Genomic DNA, 21,683 nt, shown 5'->3' on the forward strand with positions numbered 1-21,683 from the left:
ATATAACTTAAGCTGGCAGATGCTGGACATCACCCAAGGCTTTTTAAGCAATCCCATTGCACATACTGACTCCTTAGTCATTCATCTTCCCCCAGCTGATGACCATGTTTTTGCTTACCTGAAAAGGTCTCCAGTTTCATTTACTGGAGAGGAAGTTCCCCTCATCCTCAGCTAGGATGCAGCATTACTGGTAAAGGGTGCATAGCTCAGGTGAAAGAGACAGTTTAGGATGGCATTTGACAGTCCAGAGGATACCACAGCCTATGCAGCTCTCCTTCTTTTCTTTCTTCCCCAGTTCTTGTATAACTCAGTTATGCAGTAAAAGACCTGTTATTTGTACACTATAGCATCTTTTTTTCTGCTTTCCTTAGTGCTTGCTTCAACTTTGAGCACAGAACAAAACATTTAGAGTTAGGGTTTACCATGAATATTTATTGAATTCAAAATACCACAATTAATTCACCTTACAGCTGAAAAGATCAACGACAGTCAACTTCTAAAACAGTTACAGGCACAGTCATAAAACAGATGGCATAAAATCTACGTCTATTGCCCTGACAAGGACGTCTAGCTGACACATCTATATGAAATAACATATAGTATACATATTGAAGTACATGGCTGATATATCACTACAATCAACAGGTTTATAATTACATAAGCATTTCTTTTTCTAATTACAGTATTTTACTCATGTGTTTAACTGAAGAAAGGCTTAAACTTAAACTGATTAATGTATTTTCAGTAGGCACTTGTACATTAATATGCAAATCATTCCACACCCTCATGACTTTATTAACACCAGAATTAGTCTTTTTTCTAGACTGGATAAGTTGGGTTCTTTATAGTATTAAAAAGAGAAGTGTAGTTAAACCACATGCTCGTATCTACATTTTGTTTAAAACCAGTACAGCTCTGATAGTTACTGGCTAAGTAAAAACACTTCAGTTGTGCTGAAGAGGCTTTTGAACCATCTTTTATCATGCTGTAACTAGTATCACCCCAATGTTTCAATATATCCAAGATATCTGAAGCTAACTAAAGTAAGTTTTGACAAGTGGAGCAATTCAGTTACACATTTCTCACTTCATTCCAAATCAACAGAAACTCATTCTATCATTTCTAGTCATTCATAGCACAAAAGAAAACAACCAAAAAAGAGAATCAGGAGTATTTGTTTCACTGCCTGTGGTAATCCAGAACACCTAATGTGTTATATACTGTTGGTCATACACCAATGTCACATTTAAAGAATCCAGCCTTGTCCAACATGGTACAATAAGAGCTCTTCTTTACTTTGCTTGAGTATCACTCCAGACGATGGCTAAAGAAGCCCATAGACTTGGAGGTTAATATTAACACCCTTTTAAAGTCAAGAAGTAAGCGATAGAAAACATGGACTTTCTCCACTGCACAAACCACCAGAGCACTTTTTCCCCCATGAACAAGGGGACAGAGTACCCCTTCAGCACCCTGCTGAGTGGATCTGCAGCCCTGTGGCACAGCCAAGCAGCTAAAGGGACAGGATTTCTCAGAGGAAATTGCTCTTGTCCCTCACTGCTGAAAAACTGGAAGTGCAGAAAAAAAGCTTTGCATTCATTGGTGGCTCCTAGCAGGACACAGCCCCCTTCTGCACCTTTTGAAGTGTTCTGCTTAGTTTGGTAGTTTTAGTGCTGACTGTGCTTTGGAAAGGTGGCACCCTTGAGATAGTACAACTACTCCAAAGACAGCCATGGCACTTTTAGGTCTACCATTGATTCCATATGCTATTCTGGCCAAAGAAATTGAAGCATCTTATCAGACATAAGCTATCCTTGACAAAGTACTAAGAGTTTACAAACCAAGTAAAAATAGAGACACCAAGCCTGAATTCCTGCAAGTCTTTCTCTAAAGCACTTTGGCTAACGTGAAATGTAGTCACAGAGGTTCTTTTGAGCCTTCTAGCACTTCCCTTCCAAGCTGCCAGCTGTAGCTTTGTGTTTTATTTCACCAACTCCCATAAGGGGGAGTTTTACAAATCCAAGTCCAGGAAGTCTCTTGTGTGAGCTTCCCTGTTCTTCATGGGCTACCACAAGAAGCAAGAGCTAGCGTAGCAAGTCCAGAGGCATCAACAAGATACAGGCCCAATAACTATGAGATCCAAATACCTTGATTGCCTACTGTTTGTTTTAAAGTTGTAAGAAATGCAGAAGTACAGATTCCTCTGTGCATGGCGAGGACTTCTGAAAACATACCACAACCCAAAGCAAAGAAGACCAAGAGAATTAAAAATCCATCCCAGTGGGAATGGATGTATATTCTCCTTTGAGCTAATTCCCCGCATGTTTCAAAAGACTCACCTGTCTGCCCACAGCCTTCACGCAGAGAAACAGCATTTTCTAGGTACTGTGCACAGTGTCTTGAGACTCCTCAAATCAGAGTCCCAATAACATGTAGGAAATCCAGTTTCTACCACCTGAACAACTAAAGATACACCAGCAGAGAATATCCTGCCTCACAAAGAGGAAAAGCTTTATGACAGGAGACCCTGCTTTAAGTGAACAGCACATTTATGCTCCCTATGCAAGCCAAAAATGCACTCCCTGAACAACTCAGCACATAAAAAACCACTGAAGAGCCTTCAGTGTGATGTGAAGTATGTTCTGGGTCAGAACATGAGACAGAATGCTTCAGCCCACAAACTATATTATTACAGGGTGCACACTACTGCTGTGCAGGATGTCTTCCTGAAGACTCTCTGGTGTATTGCCAGTCTCTGAGTCAATGTAGTTTATTTCCTGGTGATTCTGACACCATTTCTTATCCATCAATGCTAAAAGTCTCTGCATTTCCATTCTGATGAGATTTGTCATATTGGGTTTTATAACTTAGCGTCATAAGACCTGAACTTACTGATTTTAATAGTTCATTCTGTACTATCTCATGGAGTCATATACTGAGAACACGTGTATCGCAAATCCTGACTGGATAACGGTCCATGTATAGAGAAAAAGGCAACACTGAGACCTACCTCAAAGCCTGGAACCTGAATTTGTCACAGAATTCTTCCTGTTTCACTCTCAAAGTGGTTATTGCTACCTGTGAAACACATTTAGACCTGAAAATTAATTCTGGGCATCCTTTACAGCAAACTACAGAAGCCACAGCAGCTCCCGAAGACATTTAACAATGGTTCATATCATAACTTTGCTTTTAGAAGGACAATCAAGGTCTCTGCAAAACTTTTCATTGTAGTTTTTACCATCATCAATGTTTTACTAAATCACTATCTCAAGGCTTTAGCAATTCAGACCAAAGAATCAGCAGATATCCCAAACAGCTTAAAAGAGTTAATAATTTTCATCTCAATCTTCGAGACTTCTTAGACTAAGACATACAAAGAGTTGCTGCAGGACTGATTATCTGCATGCAAGTACTTAGGCAAACTAAGTTAAGATACAAGACCTTACTGTTTCATTTGGCAGAGAGAGAGAACAGTGCCACTAGAAAATAACCAGAAGGCAGGGTACAAGGCTTCAGTAAACTGGGCTTTGAATTTATAGATCAAGTTATGCTTCTCCCCAACAGCCATGAAAATCACAAACCCTCCCTCGCAGTGGAGCAGCACACCAATCTTGGTAGCCTTCACATTGGGTAAGCACTTTTCAACATCATTATGCCAAGACGATATTTTGGAATTAAACCACTCAATACACCAAGAACTGCTGTTCCTCCCCAGGCGGCTCTCTGGCCCCTGCCGGTCCATGCTGCCATAGCAGATGCCAATGCCACAGAAGTTGTTCTGCTGCAGTTCCACTTCCCAGTAGTGGATGCCTCTTTTGAAGCACTGGAACCCCAGCACTTGGAAACAATCGATGAAGCGCTGAGGGTGGTGGTTATAATTCTGGGGGATGTCCGAGACAGACATCCTGGTGTATCTCTCAGACAGAACCACTTTGTTATGAGCTGTATTGTAATCCAGCGTGATGTTAGCAGCATCTGCAATGACATGAATCGTTTGAAGGTCCTGAAGAGCAAAGCACTTTTATTTATACTGTCTTGCCTAGGCGCTTGTTCCTATGCGTGTTTATCTCCCTGCTCTGCTCTCCTCCACAGCACAGACAGTTCTTAGGGCCACAGTAATAGCTGCTGGGTTCAACTGCAGCTCTGTGTTACACAGCAGGCAAATGGAGGACAAGTTTCCTTCCTTCCTGCATCCCTATGGGATTCCTTCCCCACCCAAATATATGCTGGCATTGGGGATTGCCTATCTGGCAACAAAAAGTATACCATATTGTATACCATCTGGTATAGCATCTTAAGCAAGCCATCATGGGCTTGCATAAAAGCCTGCATTTCATTTCAAATTAAAATCCAGTGCATTACATCATATTTCTAGGCTACCCTAAATGCAGTCATTTTGGGGGAAATCAAAGTCATTACTGAGAAAACTCCATTTACCTTTGTAAAGATACATGAATACCAAAGATAAATTTGATTCATCTGGCAAAAGAACCACTTGGAAACCTCCTGCCTCCTTTTCCTCCAAAAGTTTCCTTCATTTGTAACAACCAGTTGATAACCTACTAAGCTAACTAAAACCCCTCAAAAGTATTTTTGTCAAATAACTACAGAGGGCACATAAGACCAGTGCAGTAAGTGCAGAAAGTTCATCTTTAAGTAATGTAACATTGGGTGTCTTACACTGCAAAAGCTCCTCTCTGGATTTCTTCAGAAAGCTGTCAATAAGTTCTTTAGTTGAAACGACAGCTGCAGCATTTAGTGTTCCCATGGTTGGTGCTGTGTCAACAGAAGAAAAGAGAGTTTGGCCAGTTGGGAAGAAACCCTGCATGCTTAACACACCATCACAGACACATTCAGGTTGGAGTGGACCTCTAGAGGTTATCTGGTTTAGCCTCCTGCTCCACGCAGGGCTAACTTCAATATTAGCTCAGGTTGCTCACTGTCTTGTCAAGTTTTGAAAATCCCCTGTTGTCTCTAGGCAACCTCTTTCTGTGCTTGATCACTCTCACAGTGACTAGTAAGAGCCTTCTCAGAGCAAGAGGTGAACTTTTGCTTAATGCACCAACACTAGTGACCATCTACTTATAATTTTAAGAGCAGTCAATGAAAATTAGAATAAGTATGCTGAAAGTTTGGACTCACCAACTTTAACAGGTTTCTTTTTCTCCTCTGGAGGCGGGGGGGAAAAAAAATAAAGTTAACTGTGAGTTCTACTGAGACTGCAAAGCCACTGATACACTATGCCAGCTGTAACACCATCATCATGGCTCTTCTGAAGCTGCAGCAGTAGTTTAAGCTGACAGTCCAGCATGTTGAAGCCATATACAAACACACCCATATTGGAAAGCTATACATGAAGCACAACCTACTATTTGCTTCCTAATTCACAGGGTCATAAGCCTGGAAGGAGCTTCATCTCTACTCCAGGATGCAGCATATTAGGGCAAGTGGTAATAAGCCTGTTCCCATGAGGCACGTAGACTATTCCTTTTCTTTTTACAACAGAACTTCTAGTGCAGCAACAGGAGCTACGAGTCCATTAAACTCCAGCATCCCCAACAGACCCCGCTGAGTGCTCCACACTCAGGACTTGTGAATGGAAAGGACCACGTGTCAAGAGCCCAGTGGAAATAACAGTATTAGTTTCTTAACACTTGGATTTATTTCAAAAAGAGAATACAGAAGATCTTCCAGACAGGCTAGAGTGCCGCATTAATACTGGCATTTGGACAAAACAACACTGAAAGGCCCCAGTATAACGTGCCATAAAGACTGTCTCTGTCACCTCAGCCTTAGACTGTAGGCAAGGTGTGGCTAGCAAAATGTCCGAGTAAGGCTGCTGTTAATCACCACTTACTGGTATCTGCCTCCACCTGCAAAGTTGCTTGAGCCTGGTGAAAGGTTTTCTCTTTGTGGGTATGCTCTTGGCAGGGCGGGTGAGAAAAAAAAAACAGAACATGAACAGCTGATAAGCAGGACTGAATACATACAAATCCATCAAATAAGCCAACAGATGTTTAGTACAAATGAAAAAAACACCTGCAAGAACCAGAGTGGGGAGAGGCTCTGCTTTGCTTTACAGCCTGCGTTGACACCACTACAGGCGCACACTGAGGCTAACGCACCATTCTATCTGTGCAGTTTGCTGCTTTACAGCTCACAAGGCATCCATCACTCAATAGCCCCAAACACCCTCCCTTTCCCATGCCAAAGTGCTCACTACAGATAATCACTGCATCACTGCTAGAGCAAACCACTCTTGGGTAACTGCTTGAATTCTTAGTTAATGGTAAAAGCATAGTTAGGAGGGGATGATGTTCTTTAGTACTTACGTGGTCCTGGAGGCTTTTTTCCAACAAAGGTTCTGTTTGAAGAAGCTGCAGGAGGGGTCTTAGTTTTCCCAGGTGTTTGTTTTGCTGCAACAGCAATATTTTACATTATGGTTTGTATTGCCAGGAACAGTAATGCTTTAGCAAGGACATTTTTCAATCTTATTTTTCAGTTATGTGAATAGAACTTAAGTGATACTCGACAGAGATGGAAACTGCATAGAAGATAGCCATGCTGCAGTCCAAAAGATACTTCTGCTTGACACAGTAAGTAGAGCTTTGTTCTACAACACTTACATGATCAGCACCTTTACAGGTGGGTAACCATAGTCCTATCACTCTAAAGCATTTTACCTCTCCCCTCAAATCCACATCCTAACTGCATCCAACCCTGCTACATAATAAAAACATGAATTACTGTAAGGAATAAAGGCTGAGCTGTGCCAGAAGGGCATAGTATGATGATACTCATCAGCTTATCCAAGAACAGATAAAAGTGAAGAGACACTGGCACGTTTTTTCTCATAGTTTAGCCCAGACTAGCATTTTTGTGTGGAAATGGAGGAACGCAGAAGTTGGAAGACATGATTTATATTATACAACTGTATTTGCTGCACTATTTTTTTTAAAAGATATTTGGATTGGAGGGGGAAGATCCCTCATTTGAGCTCAAAGCCAAGGTAGAAAATGCCAATTCTCCAGTGATACAGTACCTTCCACTCTTTTCTCCCTACACTGAATTACTGAAAGTTTCACAATGTCTTTAAGGTTAACGGCAGACTGGTAAGTGGAATGTAGCAAGTTTTGGTCCATTTCAATTAAAGGAACAAAAGCGTCTTTTGTTGGTGTTTGTTGCAGTGCTGCTGCTCTCTGAAATGACAAATGGAAGATCTCATGCAGACCACCTTGTGTAGCAGACATAGAAAAATACAACCATGTTACTTTAAATGGGGTGGGGTTTGTGCATTCATCTCAAATTCAGAGGAGCAAAGGCTACAGTCCGACACAACCCATGGCAAAAATCAGCAGCAACCCACACGCATTAATTCTCAACTGTTATTTGAAGCAGCGAGAAAGATCTGCTAGACGGCATCACAGCACAGAGCCGCAACGCCTCACAGAGATGAGTCCTCTCACCCACTGGCCCCTCTGCTTGCGGCAGAGGTAGCAGCTGAATTGAGGGGAGTTACCAGACACCACTTCATTTCAGCACTCTTTCATTGATACTTGTGTACTTATCAGTACATCCTTTTATAGCAGGTTCTTGCACACGACTGCATTACCATTTGACTGACAGTGTCTGGAGAGCAGGACTACCATAGCAGGTTTTTCTGATTCTGCATTCTAGAAACACGAAGAATTGGATTCGCATTTAAAGGACATATTACCTTCAAAAACAGAATGTCATCACCTTCAGTCAGTGCCATCTCAATCTGATCTCTGAGAGACTTAATTTCCTTCTTCTTACTTCCCAGAACACCGTAAATATAATCAAACTTATTGCTAACTCTTTTTTCTTCATCTGCAATTGCTTTCAAGGATTGAGTTTCTTTTTCTTCAATTAAAACTTTAATTTCTAAAAACTCATTTTTGATCAAATCTTTCTTTTCGGAAGCTGTCTCCTGGAGCAGACAAGAACAGACAGACACCGGTTTCAAAAGAACAGTTTGTGGGCAAAGTACTGCTTACTGCTACGAGAAAGCCTTTGAGGAACACGTAGGCTTCACTTAGTTGAAACAGGCAATAGAAAAGCTATGTATTTCTATGTAGTTTGGAAAGAAAATTCATTTACTCCCAGGGAATCAGGACAATTCTTGGTCTTCAGACCCCTGCTGTGGTGGCTGCCGGGCAGAGGCCAGGCCAGCCATGCCATCTCGCAGTTACCAGCACTGGGATGGGGCTGTGCCGCCATGAGCTCGGACACTGCACACCTACGCACATGGCTGTAGCTGTTTCTGCCTCCGAGATGTGGCATCTCTGGTTAATACAAAGTTATTCCTGGTCCTCCAAGAGATGTTCCAGAGGAGCACAGAAGTGCTACGCTGGCAGCTTTTCAGTTTCTTGGTCTCTACCACTCAGTTCAGAAAGGATGGCACAAGGGAGACGTACCTCATCCAGCCATCAGCACAAACAGCAACCCCGGCCATCAGCTAAGAGCAAGGATTAGTTGTGGGAATTTATGGGGAAGAGCCATCCCAAATTTCTGCAGTGGTGCAGCCGTTACAGCTCACTAATCCTCTAGCTTGGGCTGCATGGACACCTGCTTTCTGGTACAATAGGAAAGGATGGGTTTGAGCCCCGTTACGAGCCAGGTCTGTCTGCACGTGTGCGTATAAAGCCCTTACACCATGGCTGGTTTACTCCCACCTCCCACGGAGCTGCCTGGCTCTGCCAAAATGCCTCTTTTCTGTTCCTTCCCAATAACATTTTCTCCTGCCAATGCAATCTCAATACTACAGCCGTTGTCGCAAGAGTACAAGCATCAACAACACGCAGTGGCCAGCGTATGCCAAGCAACCTGACAGCATTTTGAACAGAGTTACCCACTTACAGCAGCTCGGCTTTGATTTGTTTTCACAGTGTTCATCGCCTGAGTAGCTCTTTCACTCTGATTATGCAGCTCCACGAGTCTCTTCTTCAGCGCCAACTTCGATAGAAGAGATCAGAAAGTATTTCAGAGAAGCATTTGCCATATCTGCTCTCAGTCAGGTCATGCTTACCAGAGTAAGAACCGTATTTACAGAAAGCTTTAAATAACCATTGCAAGCATTTAGTACTATTGGTTTAAAACCTACTGGTCCTTAAACCTTATAGGATGTAAAAGTACTCTCCTGCACACGTGTGGCTTGTGGAGCTGGCACCCTCCCAGCAGCTCCACCTCTCCCAACAGCAAGATGCACGCTGTTGACTCACTCTCTTGATAACAACCGAGTGCTTTCATCAGCACAGCAGTCCCAGTGCTAAGAATAGACTTTACGTTAGCTCTCAGGTTGGACTTTGGGCATTAGGTTAATGCTAGTGATCGCCCCTCTCATTTTAATTGAGACTTTTATTGCTCAGATGTGACTTACGTATTCCTTTAGTTCACGATGCTGCTAAGCTAAATCAGGGCAGACTTCTGAGGGTAAGCAGCATACACACTCACGGAACAGATGGGAGTTTGGCCATCTGAACTTTTCAAGTATGCTTTACTCTCCTACCCTCTGCTTTTCAGCTGCGCTCTAAGATACGAAGGCCATGTTTCCTTCCTTTCCACCCTGTGGAGAACCTCCTCCTGGCTTTTATCTATGTGCTAGAGGTCTCCCTAGGCTACTTTTAGAATTCTTTGCTTCTTAAGAACACCCAGAGAGCAACGTCTGTCTACAGGCCCTCGGTCAGCCTGCAGTAAGGCCACGCAGCGGACCCCGTACAGTGAGCGGCAGAGGAGGCTCGGGGTTGCAGGTGACACCCACCGAGGCGGGGGCCTCGCCGGTCAGCCCAGCCCAAGCCAGGAGCTGGCAATCGACTCCACGAGAGTGCCTTCCCGAACCCTTGGAGCACCGTCTCGGGGAGGGGAGGAAAACGCAAGGAATGACTCCGAAGACGCGCGGTGGAGGGCGGGTGAGGGTTCGCCGAGGCCAGGCAGGAGACTCACGGCGCAAGTCTCGCTCCGGCCTCCCCCCTGGTGCTCCACAGCCCACGACCCCAGCGCCCAGCCACCCACCAGGCCCCGGGAAAGGGGAGCGAAGGGGAGCTCCGGGGTGCCCCCCACCCTCTCACCTGGGCGTTGGCTTTGGCCACCTGCAGCGGGCTGGTGGGACACAGCTTGTGCCCGAGGAGGCAGAGGGAGCAGATGCAGGTGCCGTGCTGGTCGCAGAAGAACTCGAAGAGCTTGTTGTGCTGCGGGCACTTGCGCTGCTTCAGGTCGCGCAGGGGCGGGCAGAGCTGGTGGTCGCGGAAGGCAGGGCTGTCCCGGTGCGGCCGCAGGTGCTCGGAGCAGAAGGAGGCGGTGCAGGTCAGGCAGGTCTGCACGGCCGGCGCCTGCAGGCAGCTGTCGCAGCAGATTTGGGCTGCCTGCGCCCCGCGCCCCGCCGCTTCATCCTCCTCCTCCTCTTCCTCCGCCGCCCCAAGCCCGGCGCGGCCCCGGAGCTGCTCCACCACCCGGCAGAGCACCGTGTTCTTCTGCAGCTTCGGGCGACCCGCGAAGGTGGCCCGGCACTGCGGGCAGCTGAAGTTGGCCGACAGCCCGGCCCAGCAGAGCTCCAGGCAGGAGGAGCAGAAGTTGTGCCCGCAGGGAACCGTCACGGGGCTGCTGAAGAGGCAGAGGCAGATGGAGCAGGTCAGTTCCTCCTCCAGGGCCAGAAGGCCCGGCTCCGACGGCGACGGGGCCAGCCCCGCCATCCCTCCCCGGGCTGCCGCTGTCCCGAAGCTCCAGAAACGAAACTGGGGCCGCGGCTTTCCGGGAATCTACGCGCCCCGTCCCCGCCCCCGCGGGCGGGGCGGCAGCTCCGCAAACCCCACCGCCCCCGGGGCCGACCCGACCCGGCCTCGCTCCCGCCTCTGCCCGCCGGGACCGCGACCGGGACCGGGACCGGGACCGCGACCGCGACCGGGACCGGCCGCCTTCTTCCCCCCCCCCGCCGGCACCCCGGGGCCGCCTTCCCCCGGGGAGGCGGGGTGAGCTCAGCCGGCTGCTTCCCTCCGCGCTGCCGTTAACCTGGCTGGGGGAGATCCCATCAGCTGTTGTGGATCCCGGGGTTTATAAAGCATGACGGTCACGGCGCTGTGAATGCGGAAATCGTCTCAACAGATGACGCTTCCTCAAATTGTCTTCTTTTTTCCTCGGTCTAACTGTTGAATAATTGCTGTTTCTAGCAGAAACGGTGGATGCTGAATAGCAGCGTGCGCAACTGTTCCTCTTTAACCTGACTCCAGATTCTTCCAGTGGCCTCCTCCTGCCTCCTCCTCTGCCCTCTCTGCTGGTGTCTGTCCCAGGGACTTCCTCGGTGCCCTCTGTACTTCTCCCCTGGCACTGACAGCATGGGTGAAACGGAGCAGCCCGGCACAAATCTGTGACCCCCCCCCCCCAAGAATTTAAACAGAGCCTGGTGGTCTGCAGCAGCAGCAGCTGTCTGCTCTCAACTGCCTTTCCAGTGGCCAAAGGACATGTAGTGTGGGCAACTGCTGATGGTCTTTTTAACATCATTTAAAAAGTATTGGCAAGCAATTGTGGGGTTTCTGTGTCACCATTAGTCCTCAGAGACTTCCAGAAACGTTCAGGAATCGTATAAAGCACTCGAAAGAGGCAATAGTGGTTTGTCTGTTATAATTAGTGCTTTGAAAGAAATTCCTAGCCAGTTATTTTGGAAGACTAAATTAAATCCAAATGGTCGTTGTAAATCTACATTACACAGATAATATTGACTTCTACCTGCATCAATAATCTGCTCCAGTCTCATAATACTCCTTCAGGACGAACTACAGAGGGGTCATGTCACACGGGCTCTGATTCTCTGCTTAGTAAAATGGTGCAGAAAGGACAACAGGAGGCGTTCAGAGCTGCCGTGGCTTTGACGGAGGGGAGCGAAAGTTCAGGGATCAAGTGTGTAATCTGCTTGAGGGTGGAAGAGTTTCTAGGAGATGGGCATGGCTCTGCTTATTTACAGCGCTGTTGGGATATGCAGATCAGGACTTCATAACCGCTGTCAGAGGGGATGCAAACACCTGAGCGTACCTGAGAGGTGGTGGTTGACAGTGACTGCAAAGGAACAACCTTACAGAGCTGTGCTCTGTGTGTCGTGGTTTAACCCCAGCCAGCAACTAAGCACCACGCGGCCGCTCACTCACTTCCCCCTCCCCCCCGCCAGTGGGATGGGGGAGAAAATTGGGAAAAGAAGTAAAACTCGTGGGTTGAGATAAGAACGGTTTAATAGAACAGAAAAGAAGAAACTAATGATAACACTAATAAAATGACAGCAGTAATAATAAAAGGATTGGAATACACAAATGATGCACAGTGCAATTGCTCACCACCCACCGATCGACACCCAGTGAGTCCCCAAGCGGCCACCCCTCACCCCAGTTTATATACTGGGCATGACGTCACATGGTCTGGAATATCCCTTGGGTCAGTTGGGGTCAGCTGTCCTGGCTGTGTCCCCTCCCAACTGCTTGTGCCCCTCCAGCCTTCTTGCTGGCTGGGCACGAGAAGCTGAAAAATCCTTGACTTTAGACTAAACATTACTTAGCAACAACTGAAAACATCAGTGTGTTATCAACATTCTTCTCATACCTAGCTCAAAAACATGGCACTGTACCAGCTACTAGGAAGACAATTAACTCTATCCTGGCTGAAACCAGGACAGTGTGTTACCAGAGACGGGAACAAAGAGCAGCCGTTAATGTTTGTTTCTTATTTTTCTATAGGTGAACGAAGCACTTTTCCCTAGACTTACCTGAAGTAACCACCATCATCTTTCAAAGGCTCAGCAGCTTCACTGCATTTTCTGCAGCACTCATCTGGTGTCTACTGATGCAGACAAAGGTACGCAAATAGAAAGGGGAAATATATACCCTCACAATTGTAGCTTTTGCTTCTGGAGCAGAACACAGGATGCTCAGAGTTCAGATGAGCAATTTAAGGTCTCCATTGTCAAAGATGGCTTGAAATTCTGTTGTCTAAAAAATAAAGTTTAACGTTAAAAATTACTGAAGAATTTTACCATTTAAATAGCTACTGAAGTTACTACCCTCTTTGCTTCCTTGCAGTTACTTGAGAATTCCTTCATGTGATTCCGAACTAAATCTAACCCTTTGCCCAGATATCACAGATTCAAAGCGCCACTCAGAGTCTGAGCAGGAAGTTAGAAGCACAGCAGAATAAATTGTTCCTCATGTAGGTGTGGCTTAAGCAAACATCAAGACGGGTGTTCCGATACTCTTTGACTTTTTTGGATTTAATATTCAAAGTGGTTTAAGTAGGTATGATTTTCCCCTCAAAATTATAAATAACCCCAGATTCCTAAAGAGCTGACACTGACTCCATGTATTTTTGCAAGGTCTGTAGTCACAGCAACAAACTTTCAGGTCTTTAGTATCTGTTCAGCAGCTTCTGGCTGCCAGCCTCTCGCTGCAGGTGCTCGTGTCTGTAGGCTATAGCGTTGTTGTGCCTGTGTTTGACTAGCTTGCTAGCTCAAACATATCCTCACATTTTGAGTCATGAGACTACAATTTGCCAAAAAACTTCAACAGAATTTTTAAACAAACCCATAAGGCTAAATTGCATAGACGAGGGTGGCAAGGAGCCCCCATAACTGACAGCTGGGGCTGCCTCAGCAAATGGGCTTGCAAGAGACCCCAAGACTCTAGGGACAGAAAGCAAGCAATAAGGGTTTGTTCAGAGCATCACCAGCTCCCTCCGGGATTCACGTGGACATTCTGTCCTGTTCCGCGTTTCTCGCCCATTTATTGCCCCAGCCCTGCCCCAGCTCCCCAGGTATGAGGAACCTGGCGCGTGGCTCTGTCAAGAGAAGGCATGTGGGTGTGACAGGGAAGGCAGGCAGCTCTGTCAGACTGCAGTTCCTCGATTTAAATTGTGCATCGAGACAGTAGTAGTTTCACCCAAACTTGGTAACAATGTATAAATAAAACTCAAGATTTTATCTACAAAACATCCTCTCTCTAGGGTGTAGTTGTTTTCAACCATCATCCCTTCACCACAGTCAGAGGGACTCTGCATCTATTTAATTTGTAGCCAGTAGGCATTGTCAGCAATGGAACAAGAGGTGAATCCTGCTCTAAAATGCTGTGAAATACTTGCATTTAGCTCTTGCAATTTCATAATTCAAAATTTATTTCCTTTAGAAAAAAAATCTTTCTATTAATTGCAACTGTCTCAGCATGACTGTGCTAGAGAGTCTGGAATTTTCTTTTTGTCCAGTTTGCAAGAATATCCACACATGACTAACTGTCCATTTCTCTAAAAAACAAATTCTAACATAAAATAATGGCAACTAAAGAGAACTGCAATACACAAATTAGTCTTACTCCTATTAAAATGATTCCTTCACAAAGACATTTTAATAGCAATAATGCAAAGGTGTGCAATATTTTAATGTAATCATGCACTAATCAGACTACATGTTAGCTAAACCACAATGTACAGTTTTCTAGGGCTTTTTTTCACATCTTCTGTTTAAGAATCAACTACCCAGGACAGACAGGGATTATCTTAAATTGTAAGATTTGCCAAGATGCAAGTACTACGTGGGTACAAGGTGCTACCTCAGTGCTAATCATTAGCAGAGATGTCAGTGAAGTGCATTGCCACAGGTTTTCAGAGCCTACGCAGATTAACGCACTGGGACACAATTTTGCCAGGGATTCATGTTCTATTCCACTAGTTCTAGGCAAAGTTGACAGTTACCACTACTATTTATCTGCCCCTCAAAATTACAGGAGCTTGAAATCCACAAGTTTTTCTTGGCATGTTCAGGTGAACGCTGTAAATAATTGCAAGGTCATGGTATTTGTATCATGCTCTGCAGCTGTAGAGGAAGAGATGTGCACATCAATAATATTTATATTTCATTTTTAAATGTTGTTTTTAATTATCCTTACAGCAAGCTACCTCTGTATGGCAGTTATACGGCTCTGGCCAAACCCAGACATTCAAATGGAGTTACTGACAGTACAAGGTTGTATTTTACCTTTTTGATCAAACCATTTCAGTGCTGCAGCTTGCAGCAGTAGGATATAAAAATTGTTATTAAGCTTCTATTAAGAAAAAAAAAACCCAACAGATCTATATTAAAGACTGACATAAAAACATACCCTAAGAAAAAAGTGTTTTTCTTTTGGCATAGTTTCTTTTTAAAACCATTTATTAAAAATATCCACCAGTGCATCTGCTGCCCTCAGAACCAGAAGGCAGCATTTCACAAAACAAGTCCGTACAATTATTTACATTTGTTCACATCTTAGATTGTTCCGTTTTCAATGCTGGATCCGTTAACTGAAGGCTCAACAATCAGTCTTGGCTCTATCAGTGCATCCCAACTTTCAGTTATCTGAAAACAAAATACAGACAATACTTAGCATGTACAAGCTACACAGGCAGATGCAATTTCTCCTACATTATGCTTTGTCTAGACTTGAACAGCAGCAGTACTGAACAAAGATCACAGATCCTTCCTCTGATTCATCAATCCTCTTGATGAACCTCAACCTGCCTGACATCCTGGGTAAGGAAAGACGCAGGTAAGAAAAACAGGGCATGAAATGAACAAACTTGTAAGAACAGATACTCTACCTAGACATTATAGTGCTTATTCTATTAGCCAAACCAGAAAGTTAGTTTGATGACTGTTTTTGAACCTAGTTAATTAAATCACACAAGAAGTCATTCTTATCTTGTAATCATGCACATTCTTGCTAGAAAGGAACAATTATTTTTCCTTCCATTTATTTTAATCAGATGCATTATTATAAAGGTAATCTCACCAAGATGAACGGAGTCATAAAGCAGGGCATGCATCAGCTATGCAAAACTTTTAACAGGCTTCAAAACAGGACACCCACATACCTTTGTATCCTGAGGAACAGCGTACTCTATCAGTTCTGCTCCATCTGCAGACTGGTAAACCAGATCGAATTTCCCTGGCTCCTTAGCAACTTAAAAAACAAACAAATCCATTAACTATAAACAAAAAAGTCTAAATGTTTACCATACCTAGAAAGCTAATCAAAACCAGGTGTTTTGTTGGTTGGTTTTGCGGTTTTCTGAGTTGGGTGTTCGAGTTTATAACTGTAACAAAAAAATCTGAAGTAGACCTGAATACAACACACCAAAATTAAGGTAATTTTCATGCATATTGTCATATTGGATAAAGTTAATCAACAATATGCTGTCTAAATTTGAGAAAAATGCTCATATGATGATGATTCATTAATCCTGGCTTAAATGGCAACTGCAGTTTTAGTTTCAAAAACATTCATAGTTCTAGGTCTCTGAAGTGTACCTTGTCACTGCAGGGACTCAGTTCCACACCCACTGCAGACAGTGGCTTCACTGACGTCGCAAAGAGCGGCATTATGACCTAAAATTTTCTCTGTAATTCCACATAATGATTTTAATTCTTTCAGGAAATGAAACCACAGTAGAGAGGAGTTACTGACTGCTCATACTGACAGGACAAATTTCATTTTGTAAATACCCATGAGCATCTTCAATACAACTAGAAACTGTTAAAACTCCATTTAAATAGACTTTTTGGCAAGGGAGCGAGGAGGGGAAGGGTGTGTTGAGAAAGAACCCCAGGAAACCGGAAATACTCCTGAACCATGCAGTGTGCCTTGGACTAGCTGTTTTCCAAGTGACACACGTGACAACAAGCATTTAGTGTCCCAGGGTACGTACGTTGTCCTGCTGATGATGAAAGGATCTCAAGCTCGATCTGTTTTTTATCAGCATTCCAACTGATTATTTTCCCCTCCTTCATAAAGGAACAAGAAAAGAATCAGATAAGATATACTTCAGCACTGGATAAGTATACTGTATTTACAATCACTGTGGTACTTGATCACAGTTAGAGGAAGTATATCTGTCTGTCAATTTTTTCTATCTCTATGTATAAAATCTGCAAAGTATTAAAGCTCAGCAATCTGCAGTTACTGGCATCAATAAACCAAAGATATTAATTGTCACCGTCCTTGTAATTTAAATCAGTACTTATCCAGAAACCAAGTTATTTGAAGTAGCTACAAAATTTTATTTGCATGTTTCAAGAACTTGCCTTGACTTCAAACAACAGTAGACTTGAATGCAGCTAAATTTTTCTACTTGAAGGTCTGCATTTTTTGTCATCTCTAAAATATTAATGATCATTAATAATGCTTGCAGGTTTTTTTAAATAACTGCTACACCTTTCAAATTTTCAATTAGTTTTGGGTTCTAGAGTTTTCATTCTTACTCCTGCATCAGGAATAGCCTGCGGAGTCAACTGGACGAGAAGAAAAATACTGCACAACCTCAAAATATTTAAGCCTTACCTCATCTACAATAGTTTTGTGAGTGAATTAAGGGAGGAAAGAAAAACAGTACCTTATAGTCTGAAACTTCAGGAGTGTAATTTTCAGTTAATTCCAAGCGCTGTTGGAAGAAATACAAATAACAAATTACAACTTTTCCTGACCCCTGATGATGTCACCTATACCCAGACATGGTTTCTTCAGCAAGCGGAGAGTGCAAGAACCAAGTCTCCCACTCCTGGATCATGATGCCAATCACAGTCCCAGGTAGTCTTCCCGGACTCGCTGCTCCAAAGGACTTCTGTTCAGGTCAGGCTGTGAGAGGCAATTAGGGAAATGGATCCGTGTCTCCTCAACCGCAGTGATTTAACTTTCATTTACTTTTTTATTTTGCAGTGAAGTGTAATTATTTGTATGGTAAGATTTGCAATAATATTGTAGAAATGCTGTAGAGAGAAATAACAACGTAAGAGATTTTTTTTTCTTTTTATAGCATCTAATTTTAATGCTGACTTGCCTTGCATGTTGGAAAGAGAGGGGTAACATGCTTCTTTCTGGCATTCTTATTTAAATGTAAATCTTGAAAATATGCCCATGGTAGAGAGAGAGACTTTGTGAAGGTGCAACCAGAAAATTCTATTATTTGTGAACTAACTTGTACAGTAGCTAAGAGTCTCATTGTACAAACGTACATGGAAATTCACACTGAAATAACACTGGAGACATTTCTTTGTGTTATACAAATATAGGAAGTTGTCCTGGTTTCATCTGGGATAAAGTTAATTTGTCTTCATAGTAGCTGGTACAGTGCTATGTTTGGTGTGAGAAGAATGTTGATAACACACTGATGTTTTCAGTTGTTGCTAAGTAATGTTTAGTCTAAAGTCAAGGATTTTTCAGCTTCTCGTGCCCAGCCAGCAAGAAGGCTGGAGGGGCACAAGCAGTTGGGAGGGGACACAGCCAGGACAGCTCACCCCAACTGGCCAAAGGGCTATTCCATACCATGCCATGTCATGTCTAGTATATAAACTGAGGGGAGTGGGGCTGGGAGGGATCGCTGCTCAGGAACTAACTGGCCGTTGGTCAGTGGGTTGTAAACAATTGCATTGTGCATCACTTGTATATTCCAATCCTTTTATTATTATTGTTGTTATCATTATTAGTTTCTTCTTTTCTGTTCTATTAAACTGTTCTTATCTCAACCCAGGAGTTTTACTTTTTTTTTTTTTTTTTTTTCCTGATTCTCTCCCCTATCCAGCTGAGGGGGGTAGTGAGCAAGCAGCTGCGTGGTACTTAGTTGCTGGCTGGGGTTAAACCATGACAGAGGTCTAAAGAAATGCATTTAACTTATGCACATGGTCCAAACCGTTATAAACATCAAAGTCAGACTTCACAACAGAAGAATTTTTTAGAGCCAACAATAGAAACCATAAGTTTCTGTTGTATGGGAAACTATTAGGTTAGAAAGACAGCAAGAAAGGAGTGAATGCTTTCAGAGATGCCTACAAACCTTAGACACAAGACGTGTGCTGAACCATTTGCTTAAGTTTAAAACAAAATTTTTCAAAAAGAACAAATAAGTAGGATGAAGACTACTTCCTAACTCTTATACTTCTAGGATAACGGTCCCAGAACAATGTAAAATAAGTTCTGCAGCGTAAGCTTTTTATTGTCAGGACTACGCTATCTGTAGCGTGTCTTGCAAAGCTTACAGTGGCCCGAATGAAACAATTTTAGCCCACTAACATTCAGTATTTCACAAGTTCTTTACCTTAAAGGCAATTCTTTCTCCGACTTGTGGTGGAGCAGCTAGAAGAGGTAACACACTATAGTCTCTCTTGGGGACCTCCACAGGATTCTGTGAAACAAACAGTAAACCTATTGATTTAATTACCGTATTAATAAAAACAGAAGACAATGTGTATGCTGTACAGAGTGTAAGAAGTTCTGAGAAGAGTAAGGTATGTATCCAAGCACTTTGTTTTGAGATATATTATACAATCACTTAAATATTGTTTCATAAACACTTCCTCAGGCTGTTAAAGAGAAATACAGTAAGTATCAGATTTACTAAGTTAAGATCTACACCTTTATCCTACTAATCTATTTCCGCGTTTACGAATTACTCTCATCCTATACATTTTTTGTATAGTTAAAGCTGCAAGAGAAAGGCGACCTATGACTGCATAAGTCACTCACCTGGACAAGAGCAGAAGTGTTTGTCGCAGCTTCATTTAACTGCCTCTGTTTCTGGCCTTCACTGCTGTAGTTATAGAAGAAGCCAGGGTTTGCTCCTCTCCCACGGCCTTGGCCCCTCATCATCCCACGAAACCCACGGCCCCTAGGTCCTCTCCAGAAGTTATCCTCTCCTGTTCCACGCCCCCTTCCACGACCTGCGCTGGCAAGTGGTCCTTGAGTACTAGTTGGTAACTGTTTAGTACAGTTTCTTACTATGGAATTACTCAGTCCAGCACTTGCTGTGGGTTTTTTAATAACAAGTGTTTCTGAATCTGAACTATCAGACTCTGAAGAGGAGGTCTTTGCTTTGGGAGCCTTGGTGGTACTGGTTTTCACAGCTGCCGCACTGTTAGGCAGTAACTTTTCCTTTGCAGTACTGTCTTGTGCTGTTGCCACTTTCTCATCCTCCGTACTTGAGTCAGAATCTGAACTAGAAGACTGGGATTTTTTAGCATTTTTACTAATTGCAGTCTTAATGGAATTTTCAGCATTAGACTTTACAGTCACTTTATTAGAAACAACAGTTTTCACATCAGAATTTGCAGCAGCCTGGGATTTGTCTTTGGGAAACGTTGCCACTACAGGTTTATGGGAAGATTTATTCTGCTTTACATTTAATTCACTGCTGTCACTGTCAGACGACGTGCTGGAGGAATCTGAAGATCCCACCCTCTTTTTTCTGGACTGTGTTGTGATTTTTTTGGTGTTATTTTTATAAGAATTTAGAGAAATGCTCTCGTTTGCCTGTTCTAAAGCCATCTTTGCTGCAGGGGCCTTTGTCTGCTTTTCATCCTTCTTTTCTGCCGCCAAATGCTTCTCCCTCTGCATTTTTTTAAGCTTTTTAGACTGGTCAGTAGAGCTCTCTTCCTTACCTTCTGTGAGTCTATTTCTTCCACTAACTTCTTCCTTTCTTTTTCTTTTCTTGTACCTTTTTTGACAGTCACGAATATCTACAGAGGTCTCTTCCCTACAAGAGGAATACTCAGGATTATGTCTATTCTTTTTCTTTTCCCTTTTATGCCTGTCTTCTTCATTTCTAGAGAATTCTTCCTCTTCCTGCTTTTGTCGATGCCTTTTTTTGTCTTCTTTTGGTGTACAAGAGAAGCCATCATCTACCTCTTCATAATCATCTGCGACTACCTCTTCCAATTTCACTCTGTCAAACAAACCAAACAAAAGCCACTGTTGAGCATAATTAACACCTTTCTTTGTTAGCAGCTCAGGTGAGGTTGTCTTTTGGGAGCGGGGATGCTCCACCTGTTGAGAAGGAACCCGAGGAAATTGAAATACACCTGAAAGCAGTCTCCAGAGCACGGGTTGCTATCCTAAACCAAGGCTCACAGCCTGAGCCGTCACCCGAGGGCTCGGGTGCTGCAAGGTCTTTTTGAAAAGGCCCCCTCAGGCGGTGCGGGAGCTCAGGGCAGGTGGCGGGAGCACCAGGGATGGAGGCAGCCCTCTCCTTCCGTACCTGAGGAGACTCCCAACCCCTTGGCTCTCTCCAGCCCCTTTCAGACACCCTGCGGTTTCTCAGGCACCGCGGGTTTGGGGAACGCTGCCCGCTTTCCCCCCCACTCCAAGAGAGCCGTTGGGCTACCGGCAGCCGCGGGAAGGGCCCGAGGGCTCTCCGGTTCCCCGGGGAAGGCACGGCCAGGCCCCGTCCCTGTCCCGCGGCTGGCGGAGGGGGGGGGGGGGGGCGCCTTCCAAGCCTGCTAGGGGACACCCCCACCCCGGTGCCGCCCAGCCCGAGGGCCCCGAGGAGCCCCTCTCCCGCCGAGGGCTGAGCGTCAGGTCCCGGGCAGCCCCCGCCGTACCGGAGCGAGTCGTTGTCCCGCACGAGGCGGGCGCTCTCGGTGGGGGGCAGCAGTGCCCCCTCCAGGAAGAGGCTGAGGCGGGCCCGCCGGCTGAAGCCGAACCTGTGGCGGATGAGGCTGACGAGGTCGGTGACGAGGCGCACCTGGCTGGGCTCCAGCAGCAGCCAGCACAAGGCGCAGCCCGGGCTGCCCGGCGGCGGGTAATCGAAGAGCAACCGCAGCCGCACCGGCCCGCCGGCGGCCGCCGCCGCCGCCATTTTGAGGGAGAAGGAGGGAGGCGGCGAGAGCGGGCGAT

At 44.6% G+C, this 21,683-nt stretch overlaps 2 protein-coding genes and 1 long non-coding RNA gene across 6 annotated transcripts; 1 reads left to right on the forward strand and 2 right to left on the reverse strand.

Moving 5' to 3' along the window:
- Positions 1-411: 411 nt before the first annotated feature.
- On the reverse strand, positions 412-10,817 carry TRIM25 (tripartite motif containing 25). 2 transcript variants are annotated; one of them, XM_069799237.1, is made up of 9 exons: positions 10,092-10,816; positions 8,884-8,979; positions 7,721-7,954; positions 7,046-7,202; positions 6,336-6,419; positions 5,861-5,926; positions 5,146-5,172; positions 4,684-4,779; positions 412-3,978 (listed from the first exon to the last, which is right to left on the reverse strand). In XM_069799237.1, exons 1-9 carry the CDS (start codon positions 10,710-10,712, stop codon positions 3,446-3,448), a joined length of 1,914 nt encoding a protein of 637 aa, XP_069655338.1. In that variant the 5' UTR covers positions 10,713-10,816; the 3' UTR covers positions 412-3,445. The 2 variants fall into 2 exon arrangements, with proteins under 2 accessions (XP_069655338.1, XP_069655340.1); XM_069799239.1 differs by lacking the exon at positions 5,861-5,926 and having other exon boundaries at positions 10,092-10,817.
- A 146-nt stretch (positions 10,818-10,963) lies between these two features.
- On the forward strand, positions 10,964-15,898 carry LOC138688193 (uncharacterized). 2 transcript variants are annotated; one of them, XR_011327248.1, is made up of 3 exons: positions 10,964-11,068; positions 12,738-12,855; positions 15,462-15,898. It is a non-coding gene; the product is annotated as an uncharacterized lncRNA (long non-coding RNA). The 2 variants fall into 2 exon arrangements; XR_011327247.1 differs by lacking the exon at positions 10,964-11,068 and adding an exon at positions 11,096-11,913.
- Positions 15,176-21,676, reverse strand: COIL (coilin). Of its 2 annotated transcripts, none has more exons than XM_069799241.1 (7): positions 21,491-21,676; positions 19,539-20,733; positions 19,111-19,197; positions 17,413-17,460; positions 16,729-16,804; positions 15,895-15,983; positions 15,176-15,379 (listed from the first exon to the last, which is right to left on the reverse strand). In XM_069799241.1, the coding sequence occupies exons 1-7, from the start codon at positions 21,643-21,645 to the stop codon at positions 15,290-15,292; spliced, it is 1,740 nt and encodes a 579-aa protein (XP_069655342.1). In that variant the 5' UTR covers positions 21,646-21,676; the 3' UTR covers positions 15,176-15,289. The 2 variants fall into 2 exon arrangements, with proteins under 2 accessions (XP_069655342.1, XP_069655341.1); XM_069799240.1 differs by having other exon boundaries at positions 21,389-21,675.
- Between the last annotated feature and the right edge of the window lie 7 nt (positions 21,677-21,683).

Source organism: Haliaeetus albicilla, chromosome 12 (assembly GCF_947461875.1).
Source record: "Haliaeetus albicilla chromosome 12, bHalAlb1.1, whole genome shotgun sequence".
NCBI lineage: Eukaryota > Metazoa > Chordata > Aves > Accipitriformes > Accipitridae > Haliaeetus > Haliaeetus albicilla.